The sequence below is a fragment of the Helicoverpa zea genome, chromosome 3 (genome assembly GCF_022581195.2).
Source record: "Helicoverpa zea isolate HzStark_Cry1AcR chromosome 3, ilHelZeax1.1, whole genome shotgun sequence".
In the NCBI taxonomy this organism is placed as follows: Eukaryota; Metazoa; Arthropoda; class Insecta; order Lepidoptera; family Noctuidae; genus Helicoverpa; species Helicoverpa zea.
In genome coordinates, this window is record NC_061454.1 from 4870045 (window position 1) to 4891474 (window position 21430).

Genomic DNA, 21430 nt, shown 5'->3' on the forward strand with positions numbered 1-21430 from the left:
GATTTTTTGTAGTAAGTATCTAATTATTTTTTCATATCATTTTTTAAATCAATTAACTGCCATTTGCCTAGGCCTATGTTTACTTAAATCAAGATAAAGTAAAGATTCTTTACATGACCGACCGAGTTTTTGAAATTCTATTACGCAATTAGAATTACCTAGGTCATGCAATATTTCATGACAGAGTAAAGTACTAAGTTATCGTAGGTACTTCGAAATAAAGGGCTGACGAGCCTCCACGTTGAAACCAACAAACAAGTAACAAGTACTGTAACTGTGGCACGAAACACAAAACGTTGCCGAAGTAATTTACGTAAGTTTTTTTTCAATTTGTTCTTCCCACGTTTGTGATAAATGTGTTGCTATGCTGATTATCAGACAATTAAGAAACTTTCATAATTAATTATGCTGAAATAACTAGTAATTAATGTAGGTATCTATGTTTTTGTTCTTCTTCAATGATTAGATATTTACCTAATTGCATTTCTGAAGTTACAAGCTCCTTTCAAAAGGACCTGTTAATATTAACCTGCAACTCGTTCGTTAAAAAAGCACCAGCCCAAATCTTAATAACTTTATCAAGCCGTCATAAAAATACTCGGAACGATAAAATTTGACAAACATTGACGCGACTTAAACAAAAACTTGCTGAAATGACGCACAGCCTGTTTTGTCCGTAGATACTCAAATAAAAATAAGAAACGGGGTTAATAGGACATCGCAGATTTAATCTTTTCCAGATATATAGGTATATTTTATAAATACATGATTAATTTAACTGATGAAACAGACTCGTAAGAGCGATAGGTACATATTTACAAACACATACACTACTTAGTAGTTACGCGACCAAACGGGGAAGTTCTCATTAATGTCGAAGCATACATGCGCGCATAAGCTACGACAATTACTCGCATAAGTTATTTGTCGAGAACGATACATGCCTCATATCACATCCCGCGTGTTCTAAAAATAAGAAGGATCTAACATTAACGTTTAAATGTACGTGAAGTATCGAATGTGAGTGGCACGCAATTTTTATAGCACGATCGTAATATTTTTATGTGCCTGCTTCATGAATATATTTTCATAGCTGTAAATAAGACATCTTTATATACATCGCAGGTATATAATAGTGCAAAGAACTTCCATACCCAATAAATATCTAAGAGCATATTTATGAGAGAGGATGCTACGCGCAACGGTTTCCTAAAACTTTAGTACCTATGAGATCTAGCCGACTTCCGCAACCTTTATTTTAGACTTGCAATAAAAATCTAAATCTGTAGTGCAGTGAGTGCTATTGTCGGTAGACATCGCGTGCGCTAGTAAACTTCAGTCTGCCACTCAAAAAGTGTGTAAACACACAGCTGCACCGCAAGGCGCTAACGTATAAATTGCGAAAAAGACTCGGCCTCGGGCTGACTAAATCCATCCTATAAGTCATTCAATTTACTCTCATTCTGAATCTTTGTGCAGTGAACGATCATTGAAAAGATTGGCGACTGCTTAATCGTGTTTTAAAACGATCCGTAGCGTTGTAGACGACATGCCAAGTGCGGGCGGGCGGGCGTCGAGCGCTGGGCGGGCGGGTTTGCGCAAGCGCGGCGGGGCGGGCGGCGCCGGTGTGACGTGCCGGCTCAGCTGACGCCGCGGCTCGGCGGCTCGTGACGCGTCGCCACGCATCGATCCCGCGCGTCCGTGCGAATATCTGCCGGTGCCGACTGCCGGATAATACCGCGGCCCTCCCGCTAGTGAGCAACGTGTTATCCGCCTGAGAGTGCAAGCTTCGTGCACTGTTTACCTAAATACCGATGATGGTGCGACGCAGCGGACGATACACTGTTAACTGGCGAGGATTTAAGGATTTCGCCTTTGGAAATAAGCCCCCCGACGAAGGTGAGTTTCAGACCGCAGACGTCTTAGTTTATACGATAGATCTTAATTCATAGCATAACCTCAAAGTGTGATTCTATGTATAAAGTGCGGCAAACAATTTGAATAGTGTGAAATTCTTGAGGGTTTTAGTCCTGAATAACATCGTAAAATTGTGTGCGAAGCATCAGAAAATTACGACAGTATTATATAGTTGAGTGAACTGATAGAATTCGAGCGAATCTGCCAAATTGGAATCTTACACCATACTTCATCAATTTTCTAATAAATAATAGTGCGGATCTGAAGTAAACCTCGGACATAATGAACGCTACGTTTTCATGAACTGAGATCAACAATAGAACATAATAAATGTCAGTATTATCTGTACAAACCTGGCACCTACCCATATTATCTAAAGCAAGTACATACTCGGATTAATTTGTTGTCGATATATTTAATAACCATAATAAACACGTATTGAATACCAATGTGTTTACATAATAAACATAATTATTATTTAATAAATACGAGGTAGCTACGTTGGAATTGAAAAAGAATTCTACATCCGTTACGTATTTGCGAAAAAGTTTTTCCTGTTATAAATCTTTATTACGTTATGTAACGTACTTACTACGAAGAATAAAATCAGCAAGTGGTTCTTAAACAAATTCTTACGTAGGTATCGCTGTTTTTAATAGAGAGAATCATAGTACCGATATATTATTTATTAGGTATTAATACCATAGGTGCACTAGGTGCAGGTATTGTATTATTTACTTAATCTTTACGTATTTACCCACGACAACAAGACTTCAACCAATATCAAAACATGAATACCTACTTTTGTTATGACATCCATGTGAAAACGTGTGATTTAAATCGTAAGATATGCGTGGTATTTGTAAGAAATAACTATTACTTTAAACACCGCGTTGTTTAACGTAAACAGATCTCGGAAGTTGTAATCTACTAGTATAATATAATTCTATTTTTTAGACAAGCAATGGCCGAATGCTTAAGGTTTAGCTAAATTAAGCTCCAGACATGTTACTCGTTAGCTTAGATTGGTCATCTAGATAATATTTCGACCGAACTTAATTTCTTGGCGCAGGAAAACAGGCTGGGCACCCGGCTCGTAGACTAGACGTCGCATTGTGTCGAAATGAATAACTTATTATTTTATTAAAGAAAGGGAAGTAAAGGTTTTTTAAGTAAGTATCTATAAGATTTTAATCTACCATCTGTGGTTACATATAATTTAGATTTATACACCAATGAATTTGATTTCTACTTAAGTGATGAATGATTGCGATAATAGGCAAGAGCGAGTTAATGCCTTTCCCTTTGAAATATCCAAAATACTAAACTTATCGCTTATAACAAAGAAAAGATAATAATAAATAAATAATCGAAGCTCAGTATTCTCGCTGCGGGTATAGGAAGTAGGTACTCACAAGTTCGTTCAGGTATGAGGTAAGACTGGGTTACTGGGGCGCATGAAAATTCACGAATAAGGATTCCTGTCGCATATACAGCAGCGATTGCAGCAGTGGTACAAAGCTGCAGTGGGTCACTAAATCTTAGGAATAATTAATGCTACAAATGGACGCCTTCGAATGAAAGCCTCATAGGTGATAAAAAACTTGATGAAGATGAAGGAATCGGATGTGTTTTGCATCGTCTTTCGTAAAAAAATATTTCCGAGGTTTCCACTCTAAGACGACATAATACAAGGTCCTACACGATCTCAAATTCTAAATATTGCTTCACTGCTGTATTGTCCATATGAGATCGTTAGATATCGTTCTCAAACTTCAAAGTTTGGGAAACTGCCCAAGTTCTAAGGCATTTGCGTCCGTAATAATTAATTCAGTGTTCGGCATATTAGTGATCAAAATTATGCTGCATCGATCTAAAAACCTTAAAGTTCGTAATTCTGAGATGAGATAAAACTGAGCAAGCAGGCTCATTTATAGCTTTACTTCTACATGTAGGTACACACATCTATGTACACTTTATATATCAAGGAATACTGCTTAGGTACTTTACTACTTAAACATACATAGCTTTAGCGATTCTGATTTATGCCAGCCGTCCTGATTTCCTTGTGCAGCTGTAATAAGTACCAACTGCACATTTGTTCACGCTATACTTACTTATGAATAATACATCCGTATGTGTTCATTTTCAGCAACATCGCGTGTATGATATCCGCCCAGTGCAGTTGCAATTAGCCATATTAATTTATACATTCATCGTGAATTCTTGCATGTGTGTAACCTTATACATTTAATATGTGTTTGTATACTTAACATTCTTAATTCACTGACCCAAAAACTTTGAATACCAGATTTAAAGGGTTTTGGCTAACCGCACCAGACACAGTATAGTTAAGGATCTTAAGAATGCTCAAACGGGTCTTTACATAAAAATTTCCTCGGGTAGCCTTGCCAACTAGATGGGTGTTCCTATTTATTAATGACTACTAAATAGAGGAAATGGGCACTGGCCCTCGTATAACGTAGTTACTTAATCCTTCAGCAAACTTTAGTAGTAGGACAGCAATATTATATTGTGAAAACTGCCACCGTGCGTTTTGCCATGTGCGTTCTCGACTTCGATTCAAGAGTCAGAAATAATCATTATTGTGAGGGATTTAGAAATTTCACAAAGCAGCTCAGAGTCAGGGAGTTGGTAGTAGGTAGTTATAGCAACCCCTGGGACGTTGAGTTGAAACAGTTCTTAAAAATCCATGATATAATTCAAGCAGCTGTAGGCTACCTACTTTACTGAAGTAACGAAATGTTAATTTTCAATACATTACCGCATTCGATCTACCTAAATACCTGACCCGGAATCCGGAGACGATTAGAGTCTTAACATAAATATTTCCTGCAACAAACATTTGAAAAAACGTTACATTTCTCCAAGGTACTCTGAACCTCGTTTCGTTAATAATAGCATTAGAACATTAGCAGACAGACAAGTAAATAAACAGCCTTGTATCGTAATCTCACACATCTTTTTCATTGATACAGACCTACAATCTGTTTTCACCTATCAATCAATCGGCAGATTCTAGAAATACCTAACCGTCAGTTGCAAAAACGTCCATAAAGTTAAAGCTTCTTTAAATCTATTGCTGTCTCTTTCTTTATCAACAAGATAATAAGTGATAGCAATAGATTTAATGAAGCTTTAATTTTAATAGACTTTTGTGCAACTGACGGATAAACATTAAGTAACCCCTTCTCAAATAGCCAAGGTCTCTATGTTCGGGGACAGGAAAGAAATAGGTATGACATCTGTCTGCAAAGTTATTGATAAAATACGAGAAGGTAGGCACTGTAGGCAGGCATATAAGCAGGTTTGCGTGAGCCATGGCCTTTTATGTACTTGATACATATATGTAGGGGTCTATGTATGTATGTGAATAAAGTTGTGTATAGGTTTATGCTTCTAAAAAATCAATAGTTCACAAAGATATCAACAAAGGTTCCCTAATGATATGCTACCGTATTAAATGCCACGTGTCGTGATAACGGAGTGTGACATGGATATAATGCCAATAAAATGTTAGGAAGGTAAAAAGTTTAGGTACATTAAACGGTGAATGTAGGTATATATTTTGACCGAACTAAAACCGATTTCTTTTATTTTAGAAAAGGAGGAGCAGAAACCTGAAGAAGATTTAGCTAATCATGAAGTCATATTTTTGAAAAGTATAGTTGAGAGTCCAGATTTTGCGAGGAAATGTGAGGTAAATATAATGATGATTTGTTCCTCCCGGGGTGCAGTACCTAAGTAGGTAGCTTATGAAAGCGAATTTCCAAATTATTAATCATTATTTGTGGCAACCTATTATTTGTGGTACCTACAAATCGTGCTAGACAAGCATAAGGTACCTCTTCTCATAATACCATTCTACAGGCAGTCGGATAAAACGTACTTTGTTGGCACAGAAAGGTAAAAACTTCACATTACGACGTTACGGGGTCAACGGTTCCACAGCCAATTGCTTCCTTTCCTTGATCATTGACTACAATAAATCAATTTTTTTTTACCAGTTACTGTTTAAATTATAAAAAAAGTTGTAAAAGTCCTCTCCTGTTCTATCGCTATACTCTTCTAATGCTAAACGGTGTGCGTTTCGGAACAAAGAACGGTTTCACTCTCCCCTTTGAGCTGACAGACACAGTGATGGGGCAACACAGCCGCACAGAGTTCAAACACATCACGTTACTTTAAGCATTATGTCAAGGATATAAGGTTAAAAATTACACGTCACTGCCGCCATTAATAACTGTCAAACATACTAGTGGGAAAACAAGATTTTGTGAAATCGTGCGATACGATACGTTTGGGTGTGTTCATTTGTTACAACAAAAACATATTTAGTACATAAATGTAGCTGTTTTCTGCTACTTGCCCCAGTATTACATAGTAAATAGTTTATTTAGTTCTTATTGGTAATGCAACGTGGTGTCTGCACGATAATAACGTAGTTTTCATTCAACAATTTAACGACAACAAGTGCCACGCCTATAAATGCTCGTAACTCGTATTTTGGAGTGCCAACAGCCGTTCCTGGGTTCTATTTTAATTACTGGTGAGTGTTGTTATTACAGTCTATCGATTCGGAGGAGGACTTGATCGTAAAACCAGTCTCGCTGGGCAACGTAAACATCATACGATCACTAAGCGAGTACCGTGGCAACAATATACGGACTATTGAACAAGCCGAACTCGCTATAATTGTGTCCAGGGCACACTTTAAGGTAGGTACGCCCCTTCCAATATTAGCTAGCCTTCAGCGACGTGTTTACAAAGTAAAACAAATATTTATTGCATGCTTTGTTAGGTTGATGATGCTAGTAAAATCAGATCGTCAAGGGATATAACAGTACTTGTTATTGTAGAATGAAGTTATAAATTAAATTGTTTTGTTAAAGTCAATGGTTACCATGGATACTGAAAAGTAATTAACAAAACAAACAACTGTTATCAAAGATTTCTTTGTTTTATGTGCCAGATATTGTCCAATGAGATCTAACTTGACATTTTATTTCAGGCTTTAATAGAGGCTCATGACCAAATAGGTGCAATTTGGCTAGACCGAGGTTCTGGTATTGATGAGAAGCCACCGCTGCCTGAGTTAGAAGGGGACAAAGACACGGCAGAAGGTGCTAACGGAGGTACTGAGGAAAACGGTGACATGCCTGTTGAGACTGTGAAAGTTGTGGGGCTCAGGAAAGTTCCTGGGCAGCCTTTAGGATTAACTGTGAGTATGAATATATCATTAGATACATAAAAAGTAAAGTATGTACTATTAATTTATTTCTAAAAATTATAATTTGTAATAAACACAAATTATATAATGACTATTTCATATTAATAATTTTATGTCAAAAAGTTTTGGAAAGTTGACAATCTATTTGCCTTAATCCACAATAATTGCTTGTGGTTTTTACATGGAAATGTAAATGCCAATTATATTCTCTCTACTACACATTTTGATAGAACTTTCTAACATTGAAAGTAATTTCCCGTTTTATTCATTTTTCAACAGGTAACTACCGATGAGCATGGCCAACTCATAGTAGCTAGGATATTAGCGGGCAGTGCTGCCGCTAAACAAGCATTAGTGTCCATAGGAGATGTATTGTTAGAAGTAGATGGTGTCCACATAGACTCTGAAGATCAGCTCAAGGAGGCTGTAGCTAAGCCCAATGACAGGATCACACTGAAAGTTGGGCCCAACCTCAAGGAGAAGACTGCTCAGTTAACTAATAAGTTAAGTGTGAGTATACAAGTTCTAATCATACTTAATTATAACAAGATTAAATGGTATATCTTTATTGGCTAAATAAATACTGTCAGTATAACCAAAAGTAATATTCATCAAAGTTAAAATTTAATAAAATACTTAGAGCAAACTTTAACTTTTCTGATTCGTCAAATTTCAACTACTGGAAAGCTAGTGATTGCTGGTTTTGTAATTCAACGAATATTAGGGTAATATATTTAAACTAAATTATGTTTGTTTTCAGTGCTACATGAGAGCCCTATTTGATTATAACCCTAAGGAAGACACTTTACTGCCATGCAAGGAAATCGGACTGGAATTCAAAAGAGGAGACATTTTACAAGTAAGTTTTATTTATACAAAAAAGTTAAATCAGATTCTGTACCAATTTAAACTTAACAATTTCAATAAATATAAGTTTCATTAACATATATCCAAAAATTAAAATTATGGCATTTTGAGCAGTGAAAAGTATTTTATTTTATTATATTATTATTTTACTAAGTGTTTCAAAATACAACTTACAAAAAATCACAGAAGACGTGAGACCAAAAAATAAGTAAAAGTAACAATTTATTTATTCTTCAGGTATCAGACCGCAAAGACCCTAACTGGTGGCAAGCGAGTCACGTGGAGAACCCTGACACAGTTGGACTGATACCCTCACCTGAGCTGGAGGAGAGAAGGAAGGCATACGTCGCTCCTGAAGCTGACTTCGTGCACAAAATCAGCATCTGCGGTGCGAGGGTATGTAGCTCTTAAATAAATATATTTTCATAATTTAATATACATATTTAATTCTTTACACATATTGACCAATCTAAATCTAATTACTCATTATTGTGACTAATTTTGTTTGTATGTACATACTTTAACTATGAAAGGACTAAACTAATTAGGATGACATTTTGTGTAGGGACAGTTAATCTAGACATGACATCAGGCTATGTTATAGCCACGAGAAAAGAACGATAAAAAAAAAAAGAAAAGACCCTTTTTTTTAACGACGTCAAAAATCATCAAATGACCCCCCCTCCCGCTGTGGGTTAGCAGCGGCAGGGGTCATATTTACATACAATATAATACTCATGAAATTACATCATGTATGATAAAAGATTGAATGGGCTTTCGTAACCCCTGGACCACAGTCATTGTACCAAGAATTGTCCAAAATCAGCACTTCTAAATGACTAAACATAATGGACTTTGTTTACAATGCTGCCTTTCATTGTCAATTTATGAATCAAAGGTTTCTCACGAACATTTCACGTCAGCTATATTTGTTACATTGTTATGATGCTCAGACGTGTCAAGTTTACCAATACGCTTTTGTTCCGGATTTTTAATTAAATACTGTAATAATGAGTCATAGAGCATTCCTCAGGGGCTCTTATTACATGTTGTCTAGACATAAAAACGTATGACCGAAAGATTTAAATACAAACAACGGTAAGTCATCGCCCACTTACAACCCACGTGTGTTTGGACACTTCTAAATATTGAGATGACTAATTTCAATAAATATAAGCTCATTACTTTTACTGACAAAAATAGTACCTACTCAATTCATTTTTTAGTATTTTTCCTCGACAAGTTCTCTCAGTCTAGATTTCTAGAAGAAGTATTTTAAATACCTAAACTTCTTTCCGCGTTATCTAAACAACGTAACAGTTCTCGAGAATCGGTCATCCGTGGAAATGTTGAAATCAGTGAAGAGGTTAACGATTTCACTTTATTGTTGAACAAGACCGCCCACGGCTTATTTTGAATAACTTTATACTAAAAATTCTTTTGTTCAACGACCTCCCTATAAGTCCTGAAGAGTACAGAGTCATCATAATAGAGATTTACTTATATACGAACTTTGACACCCACTATTAAGGCAAGATGTTCTTAAGGTTCTTTCCCCATATTACCTACGTATCATCCTTCATTTTATACATCGTATACACGTTATGTATTTGTACATGTAGGTACATTATGTATTTCCCGTGTTGACATCGCATATTACAGCGTTTTCGCACTGGCGAAAAACCGAGCGTCTACGAAGCGGCGCGAAAAATCTGTCACGCAAAAATACCCGCGAATCGACCCTCGTCGCTCGGAAAATCCGCCTGTGTGAAAGCGCTGTAGTTCAAAATATCTTCTTGAAATAGCTATATTTTGTAGAATGAAGATGATGACCAGCCTAAACTCACCCTCTATTTATTTACAACAGATATCAAAGAAGAAAAAGAAGTTTGTATACGAGTCACGATCCAGTGTGCAGCTAGAAGGCGCTGAGTTAGCGTTGTACGAAGAAGTCGCAAGGACTCCGCCATTCCTACGCCGTGTGCTCGCCTTGGTGGGGACCCGGGGTGTGGGCAGAAGGACTATCAAGAACCGCATGATTCAGGAACATCCAGACAGATTTGGAGCTGTTGTGCCTCGTAAGTTATTTTTTGTACCTTGGACTGTTCGTTAATTAACCAGTGATTGGGGAAGCTCGTTTAGAGTTTTGAGGGCTTTTCTATTTTAATTCTAACTCATGATATCGTAGCGAAAATTAAGCCAGGAGGAAATATCACCATAAACCATCCATAATCCGTTTTTTTCAATGTGGGATAATTTGATTGTGACTTCTATAATTTTTAATAAATAAACCCAATAAAAGTATGTTTACATAAAAATAGTGTATATGGTCAGCAAAAAAATTTACGCAACTTGATGGTATATATCATGTACTAAATTAGACATAGTATAGAATAGGCAGGAAGCTCTTTCACAAGGCCATCTCTTTTCATTATCACAGACACATCTCGCCCTCCCCGGCCGATGGAAGAGAACGGCCAGTCCTACTGGTTCGTGTCCCGCGAGGAGATGGAACGCGACGCCCACGCCGGCCGGTTCCTGGAATACGGCGAACATAACGGACATCTGTACGGGACCCATCTTGATTCTATACGGGCTGTTATGAAGGATGGTGAGTTTAGAATGTTGTAGAATGGTTGAATAGTTGTCTGTTCAGTGGTGGATCCACCGTCGTGGGCGCAAAAGGCATACTCACAACCCTGATTTAATTTGTGACATTACACATTTCTTACTTTTAGGTACTGCCTTATGTATTCCCTTATATCCTTCCCCTTTATACAGACGTATGCCCGTCCTTATATACCACACTACGTACTTATTTAACCCCTTATGTGCCTCTCATTGCCCTCCTTATGTAATCCCCCTCCTTTAATTTAAATTGTTAATATTTAGCCATACCATCATATGGATCCTGCATATACCGTGCCAGCAGTGTAAAATACGATAACTACTAAGCTTTATCCTACAGTTAATTAATTTACTGATACATCAACCCTAAATATTACAAACATATTTCCAGGGAAAATGTGCATTTTGGACTGCGCGCCCCAATCTCTAAAACTGCTGCACAACAGCGGTGAATTTCTCCCATTCGTGGTAATGATAGCGGCGCCTGGTATCGAACAACTGAGGAATCTCACTTACGCCTCCAATCGTAACTTAACGGTAATAAATACTTTAAAATTGTTTAAATAGATATTTATGTGTCCCCTTTAGTGTCGTATACTTTAGGTCTTATATTTTATGATTTTGGTCTTTTCCAAATTATTTTTTGTTCTTGGCAACCCTGCTTGCCCTGGATGTTCTTATTATTAGATTTTTATTCCCAGCTTGCAAGGGGTACATTTTTTAATAGTTCTTCGATAGATTTTTACATAGATTTTGTTGTTATTTTATTCCCAGCTTGCAAAGAAATATATTATTTTTAAAATAGATTTTAAATATTCTGTAGAGCATGTTTATCTCCCGATTTTTTTTTTTATATGAGTTGACGTTGACATGCATCTGACGTTTGTTGCGCATGCGTAGTTCGACAGGCAGAGCTCCATCCGCTACAGTTCCCGCCGCGCGCGCACACTTGAGTCTCTCGCGTCACTGTACGAGGTAAGTTTTTGTTATATTAGTGCACGATTTAAATCTTTAACTATAATTTTATTAAACTTACTAGTGGGTGAAAAAACATTTTTATTGTACTTTTTGTACTCTACTTGGAGTTAAGTTCAAGACTGCACTACAAACTATATACCATAGCTATCAAATACATATTACCTTAAAGTGTATGGGTTAATCCATATTACTTTTTCGTCTTATGCTCTTCCCAAAAATCTATATATATAACAATGAAACCAGCTTTCCGTTGTCACGACATAACATGAAAACGGCTTGACCGATTTGGCTGAAAATTAGGTAACTTAGACCCGGGAGAAGGTTTTAGGATAGTTTTGTCACCATCCGGCTACCAGAAGCGGGTGAAACCGCGGGCGAAAGCTAGTAATATTATAATTTACTATAGTAGATTTTATCGATAATATCAAATACCAAGACATCTTCATCTATTTCGTTAATTTACTTAAAATAACCCACAGGAAGAAGACATGAAACAAACGCTAGAAGACAGCGCCCGCATTCAGAGGCAGCACGAAAAGTACATAGATCTTGTAATCACAAACAACAATACTGACACGACTTATTCAAAAATAATGGACGCTTTGCACTCACTGTCCACCGACCACCAGTGGGTTCCAGTCAGTTGGATTTACTAGCATTACTAAAATATGTTTCAAAACGCGCATTTTCTATTGCGCTTGCGGCCTCGGCTACGCTAGCCTTGCCATCGACAAATATTCGTCTTCCCGCACTGAATTAATTTAGCGTCAAAATATTTTTAACATATCTAAGCTTCGACGACGTAGTCAAAACCTTTAAAAGCGGTTTCAAACTAGCCGATCAACTTTAAGAAAAACCGACGTTTTTGGCATAAGGCGTTACGTTTAAATACTAGAGTCTATAAAGAACCGTATTTGCAGACTTTCACAATATAATCACAGTAACATCACTTTCTTTAAATATGCATTTAATATCGCCTACAATGGTAATGCTGCAATTTTTAAATAAAACCTTAATTATAAGAATGAAATATACATCACAAGGTTGTAAAAATATGACCTTAAAATATTAATTAAATGAATTTATCCTAAATTATGTGCGGAAGTATTTCAGTGTGCCACTTATGAACTTTCTTAAAGAATCAATAAAGCTATTTATTTAAACAAGGCATTCCAATTAATTAAATACGACATTATGTTACCATTGGTAATGTTAGATAACATCTATACATGTAACTGTAACAGTTATTCTTTAAAAACGTTCAACTATAGGGTAATTATTGTTACGAACGCTGCTCATCAGTCAACGCCTCAATGGACTGACGTATGAATAAAAAGTAAAGAAAATTAAGTAGCGAACTTTATGTAATAACGAAATAATTCAATTATATTCCCACCTGAGGTATTGAGCATCGCATTAGTATGTGTAAGTCTTATTGTGCAGCTGTATGGCCTAAATGATAAGTATGGAGTATATTTTGTACGAATTAAAAGATGTTTGTAGTATAAACTTCTTGCTTTTAGTTAATGTAAGATAGATGCATTTCTATTAAGCTGTATCACACTGCCGTTTAAAGGAATTATTGTTTTGAAATACTTTAAATCGGAATAATAACATCACGCAAAATCACATCACATTTTAAACAAAAGTATTACAGCAATTCTACAATTATTTTTCTCATATTTTTTTTAACCGAGAGATTTATTCACTAGGAAAAATATTATTGTGTAGTAATTTGTAACGATAAGGAAACACGAAAATAATTCTAATTGTAACAACTGATAGGTAATAATATTAGTTAGTAAGAATATTTTTTCAATTATATTAAGTTAATATTTGTATGTATATTTCTGTAAAGTAGGAAACAAGACAAGCTGATTAGTTCATACAGAAGTGTATTGCATTATACCGATGGTATTAAGGTGCCGAAATATGGCAGCTTCAATTTTTGCTTACTTTATTGTATCACTTATTTAAGCGTTTATTGTGAACCTAGCTTGTACTTCATTAAGAATCTCACATTCCGTCCATTTTCTTTTGTTATTTAGCTATAAATTTTATTGTGTCAAGATTTATTCAATATACATTATGTAACTACATTGCTTCATTTTATTTCAATGCTTTATATCAATAAAAACTACGCATTTACTCTTGAATATTTTATTATTAGTTCTTCAATTTGTATTTTCTACTCCTTTTAAATTTAAATACCACAACTACTGGTTTGGCTGGCGTGTAGCGTTTTTATGATGGCGTACCGATGTCTTGAATATATTGGGATCAATATGATTCAGCCCAGTTTCACTTGCAACAGTTATCAAGTTAGGCTCTATTTCCGATTTTTCCAGCAAATGAGGAGCTAGCAGTAGGAATAATTGCTGTAACAAAAAGTAATTACGTGTGCATTATGTAAAGTGATATAAATAATTTGAACATGCCTCTTGTGAAGGGGTTGAACTTACTTCTGCCCAAGGTATTAGAGTTAGATTAGCAAAGGCAGCTTGCCACCCAGGGAGACCTAAATGCACAAGTGCCATTCTAAAATAATGAGTAAAAGAATCCGCTAGCCAGCCCCAGGCGCCCTCTCGTGTCGCTAGCCACACTGACCACATACCTCCAGTGTACACCAAGCAAATCTGCAAACAGAATTTTGCTAAATCAACTTTTTTGTCAATTTGCATATTTATTTATAATTGATCTAACATGGATCCTAAGAAATTACTTTATGGACTAGTTGCTAAAATTTTAAGGAAAAGGCCCACGTTGGGCCCCATATTACCTTTCCAATAGTTCTGCATGTGTCCAACTCAAAGACTTTGCTTTTAGTATTAAGTACTGGTCGCGGTCCATTATGCTGTCTCGTCATTGCGAAATCTAACAGATCCTTCAGGGCAGGTGAAAGGCACAATTCGTTCAAAGAGTTGACTCGGATTGAGCCAACCGGCAATATTTCATCAGCTGTAAGAATAAACGTAAGTACACACCGACCGTGCCAAATATTTTTTCAATTTATGTTACAGACTACAACTCGGAACAAACAGAGGCATTGTCCGATCGTGTCGAGTTATTGCTTTTTAGGTGAATAAGTAATTATTAAGCCAGCTAGGTGCAGAGGGGAAGTTCACTCCACTGCTAAACAGTACCTTTACTGGATACAAACTACATTTTATACATAGTACATTTTTACCGGAATATTTATAATGCCAAGTTAACTGAAATCCATCGCTTGAAGCATAAAAGTTACGTAGGTCCTCGGGAAGTAAGGCTGAATGTCTCTGTTCCCAAGTAGACAGAGCTACACGGTCACAAGGAGGTCTGCGCTCAACACTGACATTACAAATTCTGGGGTCCGCCTCTGGAATACGTTTAAATACTGAGATAACATACATGAAAAAAGACATATTCGACAAATAACTAATATTTAAATGTATAGAAATCGTCAAATTACTCTTCAGAATATATTTGTGCGGCTGTATATTTTAAAACACTTGTGCCTGAAAACTAATTTGACAACCGACCGTGCTTTGCATGTCTGATGTCACCATGATGTCACTGTCAAGTGTCAATTCAGTTTCCTCGCATGGTAAATAATCTAACCTATTCACATTTTCTAACTTGAATAATTACATTGACTAAAATAAAGTACAAAACAGCATTACCAATTCAATTGTAATTTGGTTTAAAAATGACCAATTCTACTGCTGGTGTCTGTGCTATAAAGGAAGAATTTGTAATTCAACGACCGGTTAAAAACAGTGCTGAAGATAGCATTAATTCTAATGTTAAGCGTAAATTAGACGATAACAACGAAGACGATGGCGATATTGACAATAAAAAACCTAGAACTGGTGACAATGAGGATAATAAATTCAACAAGCCTAAGAAAAGGGGTCAGAATAAGGCTCGCCCAAAAACATACCGAGATAACAAAGAAGATAAGGCATGCCCTTCTATAGTAAATGTTGAATCACCAGAATTTTTGAACCCGTGCCAATATACAAACTGTAAATACATTCACAATCCACTTGAATATTTAAAATCAAAACCTAAAGACCTCGGTGAAACATGCCATTTGTATGAAACCCGAGGCAAATGCCTCAGGGGCATAGCTTGTCGCTTTGGATCTAGTCACATTACTGCGGAAGGCTTTAATAAAGTTGACTCAGATAAGTGGAAACAGTGGAAAGATGACACTAAAAACACCATTCAACCACCACTTCAAATAGCTCTTCAGAAAAGAAAATATGATTTTAATTTATCTGAAAAGCTTATCAAACACATGGATAGAAGAAAAAAACCCACTGATAAGGAGTCGGTCGAAAGTACTGAACCAAAAGATGTTCCCAACGACAATGGTGAAGAAAAAATCAACAAATCCAGTGGTGCTGTTACTGATGAAGACCTTATTAAATTATTGCCAAGGGAAAGGAAAACCATTGATTGGAGAGATAAACTGTACCTTAGCCCATTAACAACAGTCGGAAATCTGCCTTTCAGGAGAATCTGTAAGGAGTATGGAGCTGACATTACATGTGGGGAAATGGCCTTGTGCGAGTCTCTGCTGAAAGGTTTGAAACAAGAGTGGGCATTAGTCAAACGCCATGAATCAGAAGACTTATTTGGGGCACAAATATGTGGAACTAATATTTACACTATCACTAAAGTAGCACAGCTTCTACAAGAGAATACTGAGCTTGACTTCATAGATTTGAATCTAGGGTGTCCCATTGATTTAATTTATAAAAAGGGAGGTGGCTGTGGAATGATGCACAGATTGAATACATTGGAGTCATCTGTGCGATGTGCTTCCAAAATACTCAGCATACCTTTTACAATTAAAATGAGGACAGGTGTATACCAAGATAAAAAAATTACACATACAATTGTACCTAAAATGTCTGAATGGGGCGCATCTCTTATAACAGTCCATGGAAGGTCCAGAGAGGCACGGTACACACGGTCTTCAGACTGGGAATATATTGAAACTTGTGCAAAAGCAGCAGCTCCCTGCCCTGTTTATGGTAATGGTGACATATTGAGCTATCAGGATTACGTAGAGAAAAGAACAATAGCTCCTACATTACAAGGAGTCATGATTGGAAGGGGAGCACTTATCAAACCTTGGATATTTACTGAGATTAAAGAGCAGAGAATTTGGGATATCAGTAGTAAGGAAAGATTTGACATATTAAAGAAATACACTAACTATGGTTTGGAGCACTGGGGCTCTGACACGCAGGGTGTAGAAAACACGCGTCGATTCTTACTGGAATGGCTATCATTCCTGTACAGATATGTACCTGTTGGCTTGCTGGAACATCCTCCACAAAGAATAAATGAGAGACCACCATCATACTTTGGTAGAGATGACTTAGAAACATTGATGGCCTCAGGCAACTGTTCAGATTGGATCAAAATAAGTGAAATGTTGCTAGGCCCTGTACCTGACGGATTTAACTTCCTACCAAAACATAAAGCTAATTCATATTAGGGTATTATTTGTTATGAATATGGATATTTGATGTTATGTAAATAAATGATTAAAAATAGCATTTAGTCTTTAAATTAATATTATATCAGTACTTTATGGGAAAAACAAAAAATACTGCAAAGTAGCTAAGATAACTTGACTTCAATGTACCACTAGTTAGTAATTTCATTGGATACATTCATGTATGAGTAATTTCACCTAAAGGTAAAAGGGGTAATAGTTTTTTAATTACTGGCATATTATTTCGAATACTTAACTAATAATGAAATGTTTGGCTAAATCCTAGTTGTTTTCTACATACCTAAAAGCTTTGTTACTCCCAAAGTAATATTTTCATAAAAGGAGTCCTCCGATACTAAATCCACACAAAAACTCATAATATAATTTACAAAAACACTGTTTATAATGATTTTATGTGATAGTTTGCTGGCTTTATGTCCTGCCAAAAATGATTTTGAAACACAGATGCAATTTGATATTTTTAACCTTATCAGTTGTTTACTCAGTAACTATGACAATGAAACACATCAGTCATCATAAATGATCAAAGCTCTCTAAAATATGCGTGAGGACCACGGAGAACACAACTCATTTCTCCTTCCTCCGTGGTTAGGGCGCTTACAAACTAGCGGATTATACGTGCGGTTGTCTTTCGAGTGCGCGACATAGTTGCACATAAACGCCATGCATCGCAATGAAATACGAGCCCGCACGGTCGGTACGCCCGTTATTTTCTTATGCCGCGAGAAAGCCAAACCACGTGAGTACGTATATAGGTAGGGGCAGCAGCACATGCCGCTTCTGTACAAGCGTTCCAAGACCCTACATACCCATGAGTAGGCGCTCCTCGTGAACTGAACTGCACGCACAGTACGCTTAGGCCCTCCGCACATGGAGCTACTCAAATATGACGGAATTAATCAGTAATTAGAATTACAAACTAGTTATAGTTTGTATTCCGCACACGACGCTACTCACGTTGCAAGGTTTCAGTCACTCCTGTTATTTCTACTACTAAATAAACACGTGCGAAAAACCTAGCAAGGGGAAATATTGGAAGCAATAAAAATGTCGAGTGGATCGAGTGAAGATGACGATGTCATTATACTATATTATCATCATAACAGACAGCCCCGGATCTTCAATTTTTTTTAGGCGGGGCAAAATCTGCAAAATGCCGCCCCGCCTACCTACTTATGTTTATTTTCACCTTTATCATCCATATAATTTTAGCTATCAATATGTAGGCAGGCGCCCTATCAGCCTTATGTCTAATATATATAAGGTATTTGCCAAGATCATACTAAATCGCATTGAAAAAATACTCGATGAACACCAACCTATTGAGCAGGCAGGATTTCGTAAGGACTATTCGGTGATCGACCATATACATGTAGTTCGCCAAGTTATAGAGAAGTACAAAGAATACCAATGTACCTACTACATGGCATTTATCGATTATAGCAAAGCATTCGATTCTTTGTTCCACGAAAAGATATGGGAGGCCCTCAAAGAACAAGGAGTTGAACACAAATACATCCGCTTAATAAAAAACGTTTACAGCCAGAGTACCCCGAGAATCCAACTAGAAAAGAAGGGGGAACCTTTTAGAGTAAGCAAAGGCGTACGACAAGGAGATTCCCTTTTATTCTCAGCGGTACTAGAGTCAATATTCAGAGGACTTAATTGGGAAAATGTCGGTATCAAAATAGATGGTGCTTCTCTAACACATCTAAGATTCGCAGATGACATTGTGCTATTTGCTAACTCCCCGGAAGACTTAACAAACATGATACACGAATTGGCAACGGAAAGCGAGAAGGTTGGATTAAAACTGAACCCGGAGAAAGCAAGAGTTATGACAAATGGAGAGAAAACCGCTATACATCTGTCAAACAGCCAAATCGATTATACAGAAGATTATATTTACCTGGGACAGCTAATTACTCAAGAGGATTCGATGCACAAGGAAGTAGAAAGAAGGATCACCAATGGTTGGAGGAGGTACTGGAGTTTGAAAGAGATTACGAAAGATAAAATACTTCCTATGAAAATAAAATGCAAACTTTTTAATACCTTCATACTTCCAGTTCTCACATATGGTAGCCCAACTTGGAACTTATCACAAAACATGACTAGCAAACTTGCAACCTGCCAATATGCAATGGAAAGGAGCATGATGAATGTGAAAAAGTCAGACCGAATGAGAAACCGTGTAATACAAAGCAAAACAAATGTTGTAGATATAACTTCCAAAATTAGAAGGCTTAAATGGCGATGGGCAGGACATATGATAAGAGGGAAGGACAAATGGAGCAAAATTGTGACACGATGGTATCCCAGAGAAGGTAAAAGGAAAAGAGGCAGACCACAAAAAAGATGGGATGACGACATAAGGCAAGTTGCAGGCGTCACATGGAACAGGGTGGCTCAAGAAAGGCATGAATGGAAAAGGTTGGAGGAGGCTTTTGCCGACTGGCAAACAGATCTAGAAAATGTTAAGATAAATTAAATAATAGATTAGGTCAAAGGTTTAATTTTAAGTTTTTAAGTTCTATATGTATATGTACTGTTACTATGATCTGAATAAAAGGCTATTATTATTATTATGTAAGCAGGCAGGGCCGTCTGTAGCTCATGTAGCGCCTGGGTGCAATCATCACCCAAGCGCCACCTATGTATTGAAGTTCTTACAGTAGTTACAAGGAATATAAATAAGAACGTTCGAATGAAATGCACTATTTGGTAGGTAAAGGACTTTAAAAAATGTGTCCAATTCATTGTAGGCTCAATTCATTGTAGGCGGTTTAAGTTATGAAAGGCGAGACAGAACGATGCAATTGCAAAAAGTAGCGCGAGCGAAGCGAGCGCGCAAATTTTTTAATTTGGGACGCAAAAGGTTAATTAGTTTTAAAAAGCGCTGTAACAAGCAGGCGGCAGCGCAAACTTTTTTGTTTTTGAGGACTCCATAAATATATTTTTACTACATTTGACTTATAAAAGGTAAGGCAGCGTGGACTTGACTTATGAAGTCATTAAGGCAAAGCATGTATTATATTGCGCGAGCGAAGCGAGCGCGCAATTTTTTGAGCCTGCGACACAAAAATACCTGATCAAGGACATTATAAAGCAACAAGAAGCCGCGAGCGTAGCGAGCGCGAGTTTTTTTTAAGTATTTGTTTGAAGACTCACAAATTAAACTGGGAATTATGTACAAATAAAAAGAAAACGTGATTAGAGACCGAATCAATGACCGACGACCGAGTCAATTAAAATGATAAACAATCAGAAAAACAGCCGCGTTGTCATTTAGCTGCGAGCTAGCGAGCAAGAATTTTTTCACTTAGTTGGAGGATGTTAAAAGTAAAAAATAATCAAAATGATCAATCAAACAAAGCGAAGGCGACTTTTTTAGGAACTTTGCTTGTCAGTAGCGTGATACAATGTAGAACTTCCCTTTGAAACGGGTGTAATTTCATCGAAATTTCCTGGTGGTGGGGCGTCCCGCGGCGCCCCCGAGACCGAGCAAGGCGCCCGGGTCATGCGCACACCCTGCACCATAGGTTAAGATGGCGCTGTAGGTAACCATTACAGTAATCTGTGATGTAGGATTTAAAATAAAAATAAATATGCGATAAGCGTTCCTGGCTCATAGATGATCGCAAATAATTTTTAATCATCTTTAGTTTGCTAAAACTTCGCCTCGTGAATAATAAATGTTCGTGCAGTGGTGCAGGGTATCGGTCAAGTTGATATTGCCATGAAATTGCTGTACTTGTGCTATTATTTATTCCGTGGTCAACGTTAAATAAATGATGAGTTATCCACTGGTCTGTGAAGTGTGAATTTGGCAGCCGCCTGATTTTGCCGCCCCCTGAATTTGCCGCCCGGGGCACAGGCCCCGGCTTGCCCCCCCCCTAGATCCGGGGCTGAATAACAGACGCCGAAGGAATCGACGCAGATTTTGGATTCACCCATATATCCAAAATAATGTGAACTGCAGATTGTCAGTTGCAGCACGAGAGCTGCGTGAAACAGATAAACAAATCATTAATTTTTCACATCAAACCACAGTAAACTCGGGTAACCTAGTAGCTCGGCGACCGGCATGTCGCGTCGCGCGCGATCAGTTGCCAACGCGTTACTAACTGGTTAGTGACTAGTCGCGTCGTGTGCGAACCTGTATGGCCAGGTTCCCACTGCGCCGGATCGGCAGATCTGCCGAAAACCGGACACCGGACAGAGTGTTCACATTACATCGGATACCGGAAGAAATTCAGACAGTACCTCAGTTGAAT

The 21430-nt window shown here is 37.2% G+C and overlaps 3 protein-coding genes across 4 annotated transcripts; 2 read left to right on the forward strand and 1 right to left on the reverse strand.

Annotated features, from left to right (window-relative positions):
- Nucleotides 1-1729: 1729 nt before the first annotated feature.
- LOC124645767 (protein PALS2) lies at nucleotides 1730-13797 on the forward strand. Of its 2 annotated transcripts, XM_047185644.1 has the most exons (12): nucleotides 1730-1899; nucleotides 5541-5638; nucleotides 6507-6656; nucleotides 6950-7159; nucleotides 7448-7678; nucleotides 7929-8027; nucleotides 8273-8431; nucleotides 9903-10113; nucleotides 10476-10646; nucleotides 11055-11200; nucleotides 11564-11638; nucleotides 12121-13797. In XM_047185644.1, exons 1-12 carry the CDS (start codon nucleotides 1815-1817, stop codon nucleotides 12295-12297), a joined length of 1812 nt encoding a protein of 603 aa, XP_047041600.1. In that variant the 5' UTR covers nucleotides 1730-1814; the 3' UTR covers nucleotides 12298-13797. The 2 variants fall into 2 exon arrangements, with proteins under 2 accessions (XP_047041600.1, XP_047041601.1); XM_047185645.1 differs by lacking the exons at nucleotides 1730-1899; nucleotides 5541-5638; nucleotides 6507-6656 and adding an exon at nucleotides 6166-6487.
- LOC124645770 (tubulin polyglutamylase complex subunit 2) lies at nucleotides 13786-17814 on the reverse strand. The gene is made up of 5 exons (XM_047185647.1): nucleotides 17434-17814; nucleotides 14829-14996; nucleotides 14421-14599; nucleotides 14104-14277; nucleotides 13786-14019 (listed from the first exon to the last, which is right to left on the reverse strand). The coding sequence occupies exons 1-5, from the start codon at nucleotides 17507-17509 to the stop codon at nucleotides 13858-13860; spliced, it is 759 nt and encodes a 252-aa protein (XP_047041603.1). The 5' UTR covers nucleotides 17510-17814; the 3' UTR covers nucleotides 13786-13857.
- Nucleotides 15188-17193, forward strand: LOC124645768 (tRNA-dihydrouridine(47) synthase [NAD(P)(+)]-like). Its single transcript, XM_047185646.1, has one exon. The coding sequence runs from the start codon at nucleotides 15327-15329 to the stop codon at nucleotides 17130-17132; it is 1806 nt and encodes a 601-aa protein (XP_047041602.1). The 5' UTR covers nucleotides 15188-15326; the 3' UTR covers nucleotides 17133-17193.
- Nucleotides 17815-21430: the final 3616 nt, after the last annotated feature.

Bases quoted from the DNA above. Each gene is read 5' to 3' on its own strand.
- LOC124645767 (XM_047185644.1), top strand. From the start codon at position 1,815: ATGATGGTGCGACGCAGCGGACGATACACTGTTAACTGGCGAGGATTT. The intron at 1,900-5,540 runs GTGAGTTTCAGA...CTTTTATTTTAG, and splicing joins AAATAAGCCCCCCGACGAAG to AAAAGGAGGAGCAGAAACCT. The intron at 8,028-8,272 runs GTAAGTTTTATT...TTTATTCTTCAG, and splicing joins AAAGAGGAGACATTTTACAA to GTATCAGACCGCAAAGACCC.
- LOC124645768 (XM_047185646.1), top strand. From the start codon at position 15,327: ATGACCAATTCTACTGCTGGTGTCTGTGCTATAAAGGAAGAATTTGTA.
- LOC124645770 (XM_047185647.1), bottom strand. From the start codon at position 17,509: ATGAGTTTTTGTGTGGATTTAGTATCGGAGGACTCCTTTTATGAAAAT. The intron at 14,997-17,433 runs GTATGTAGAAAA...AACGTATTCCAG, and splicing joins GGGAGTAACAAAGCTTTTAG to AGGCGGACCCCAGAATTTGT. The intron at 14,278-14,420 runs GTAATATGGGGC...TTCTGTTTGCAG, and splicing joins CATGCAGAACTATTGGAAAG to ATTTGCTTGGTGTACACTGG.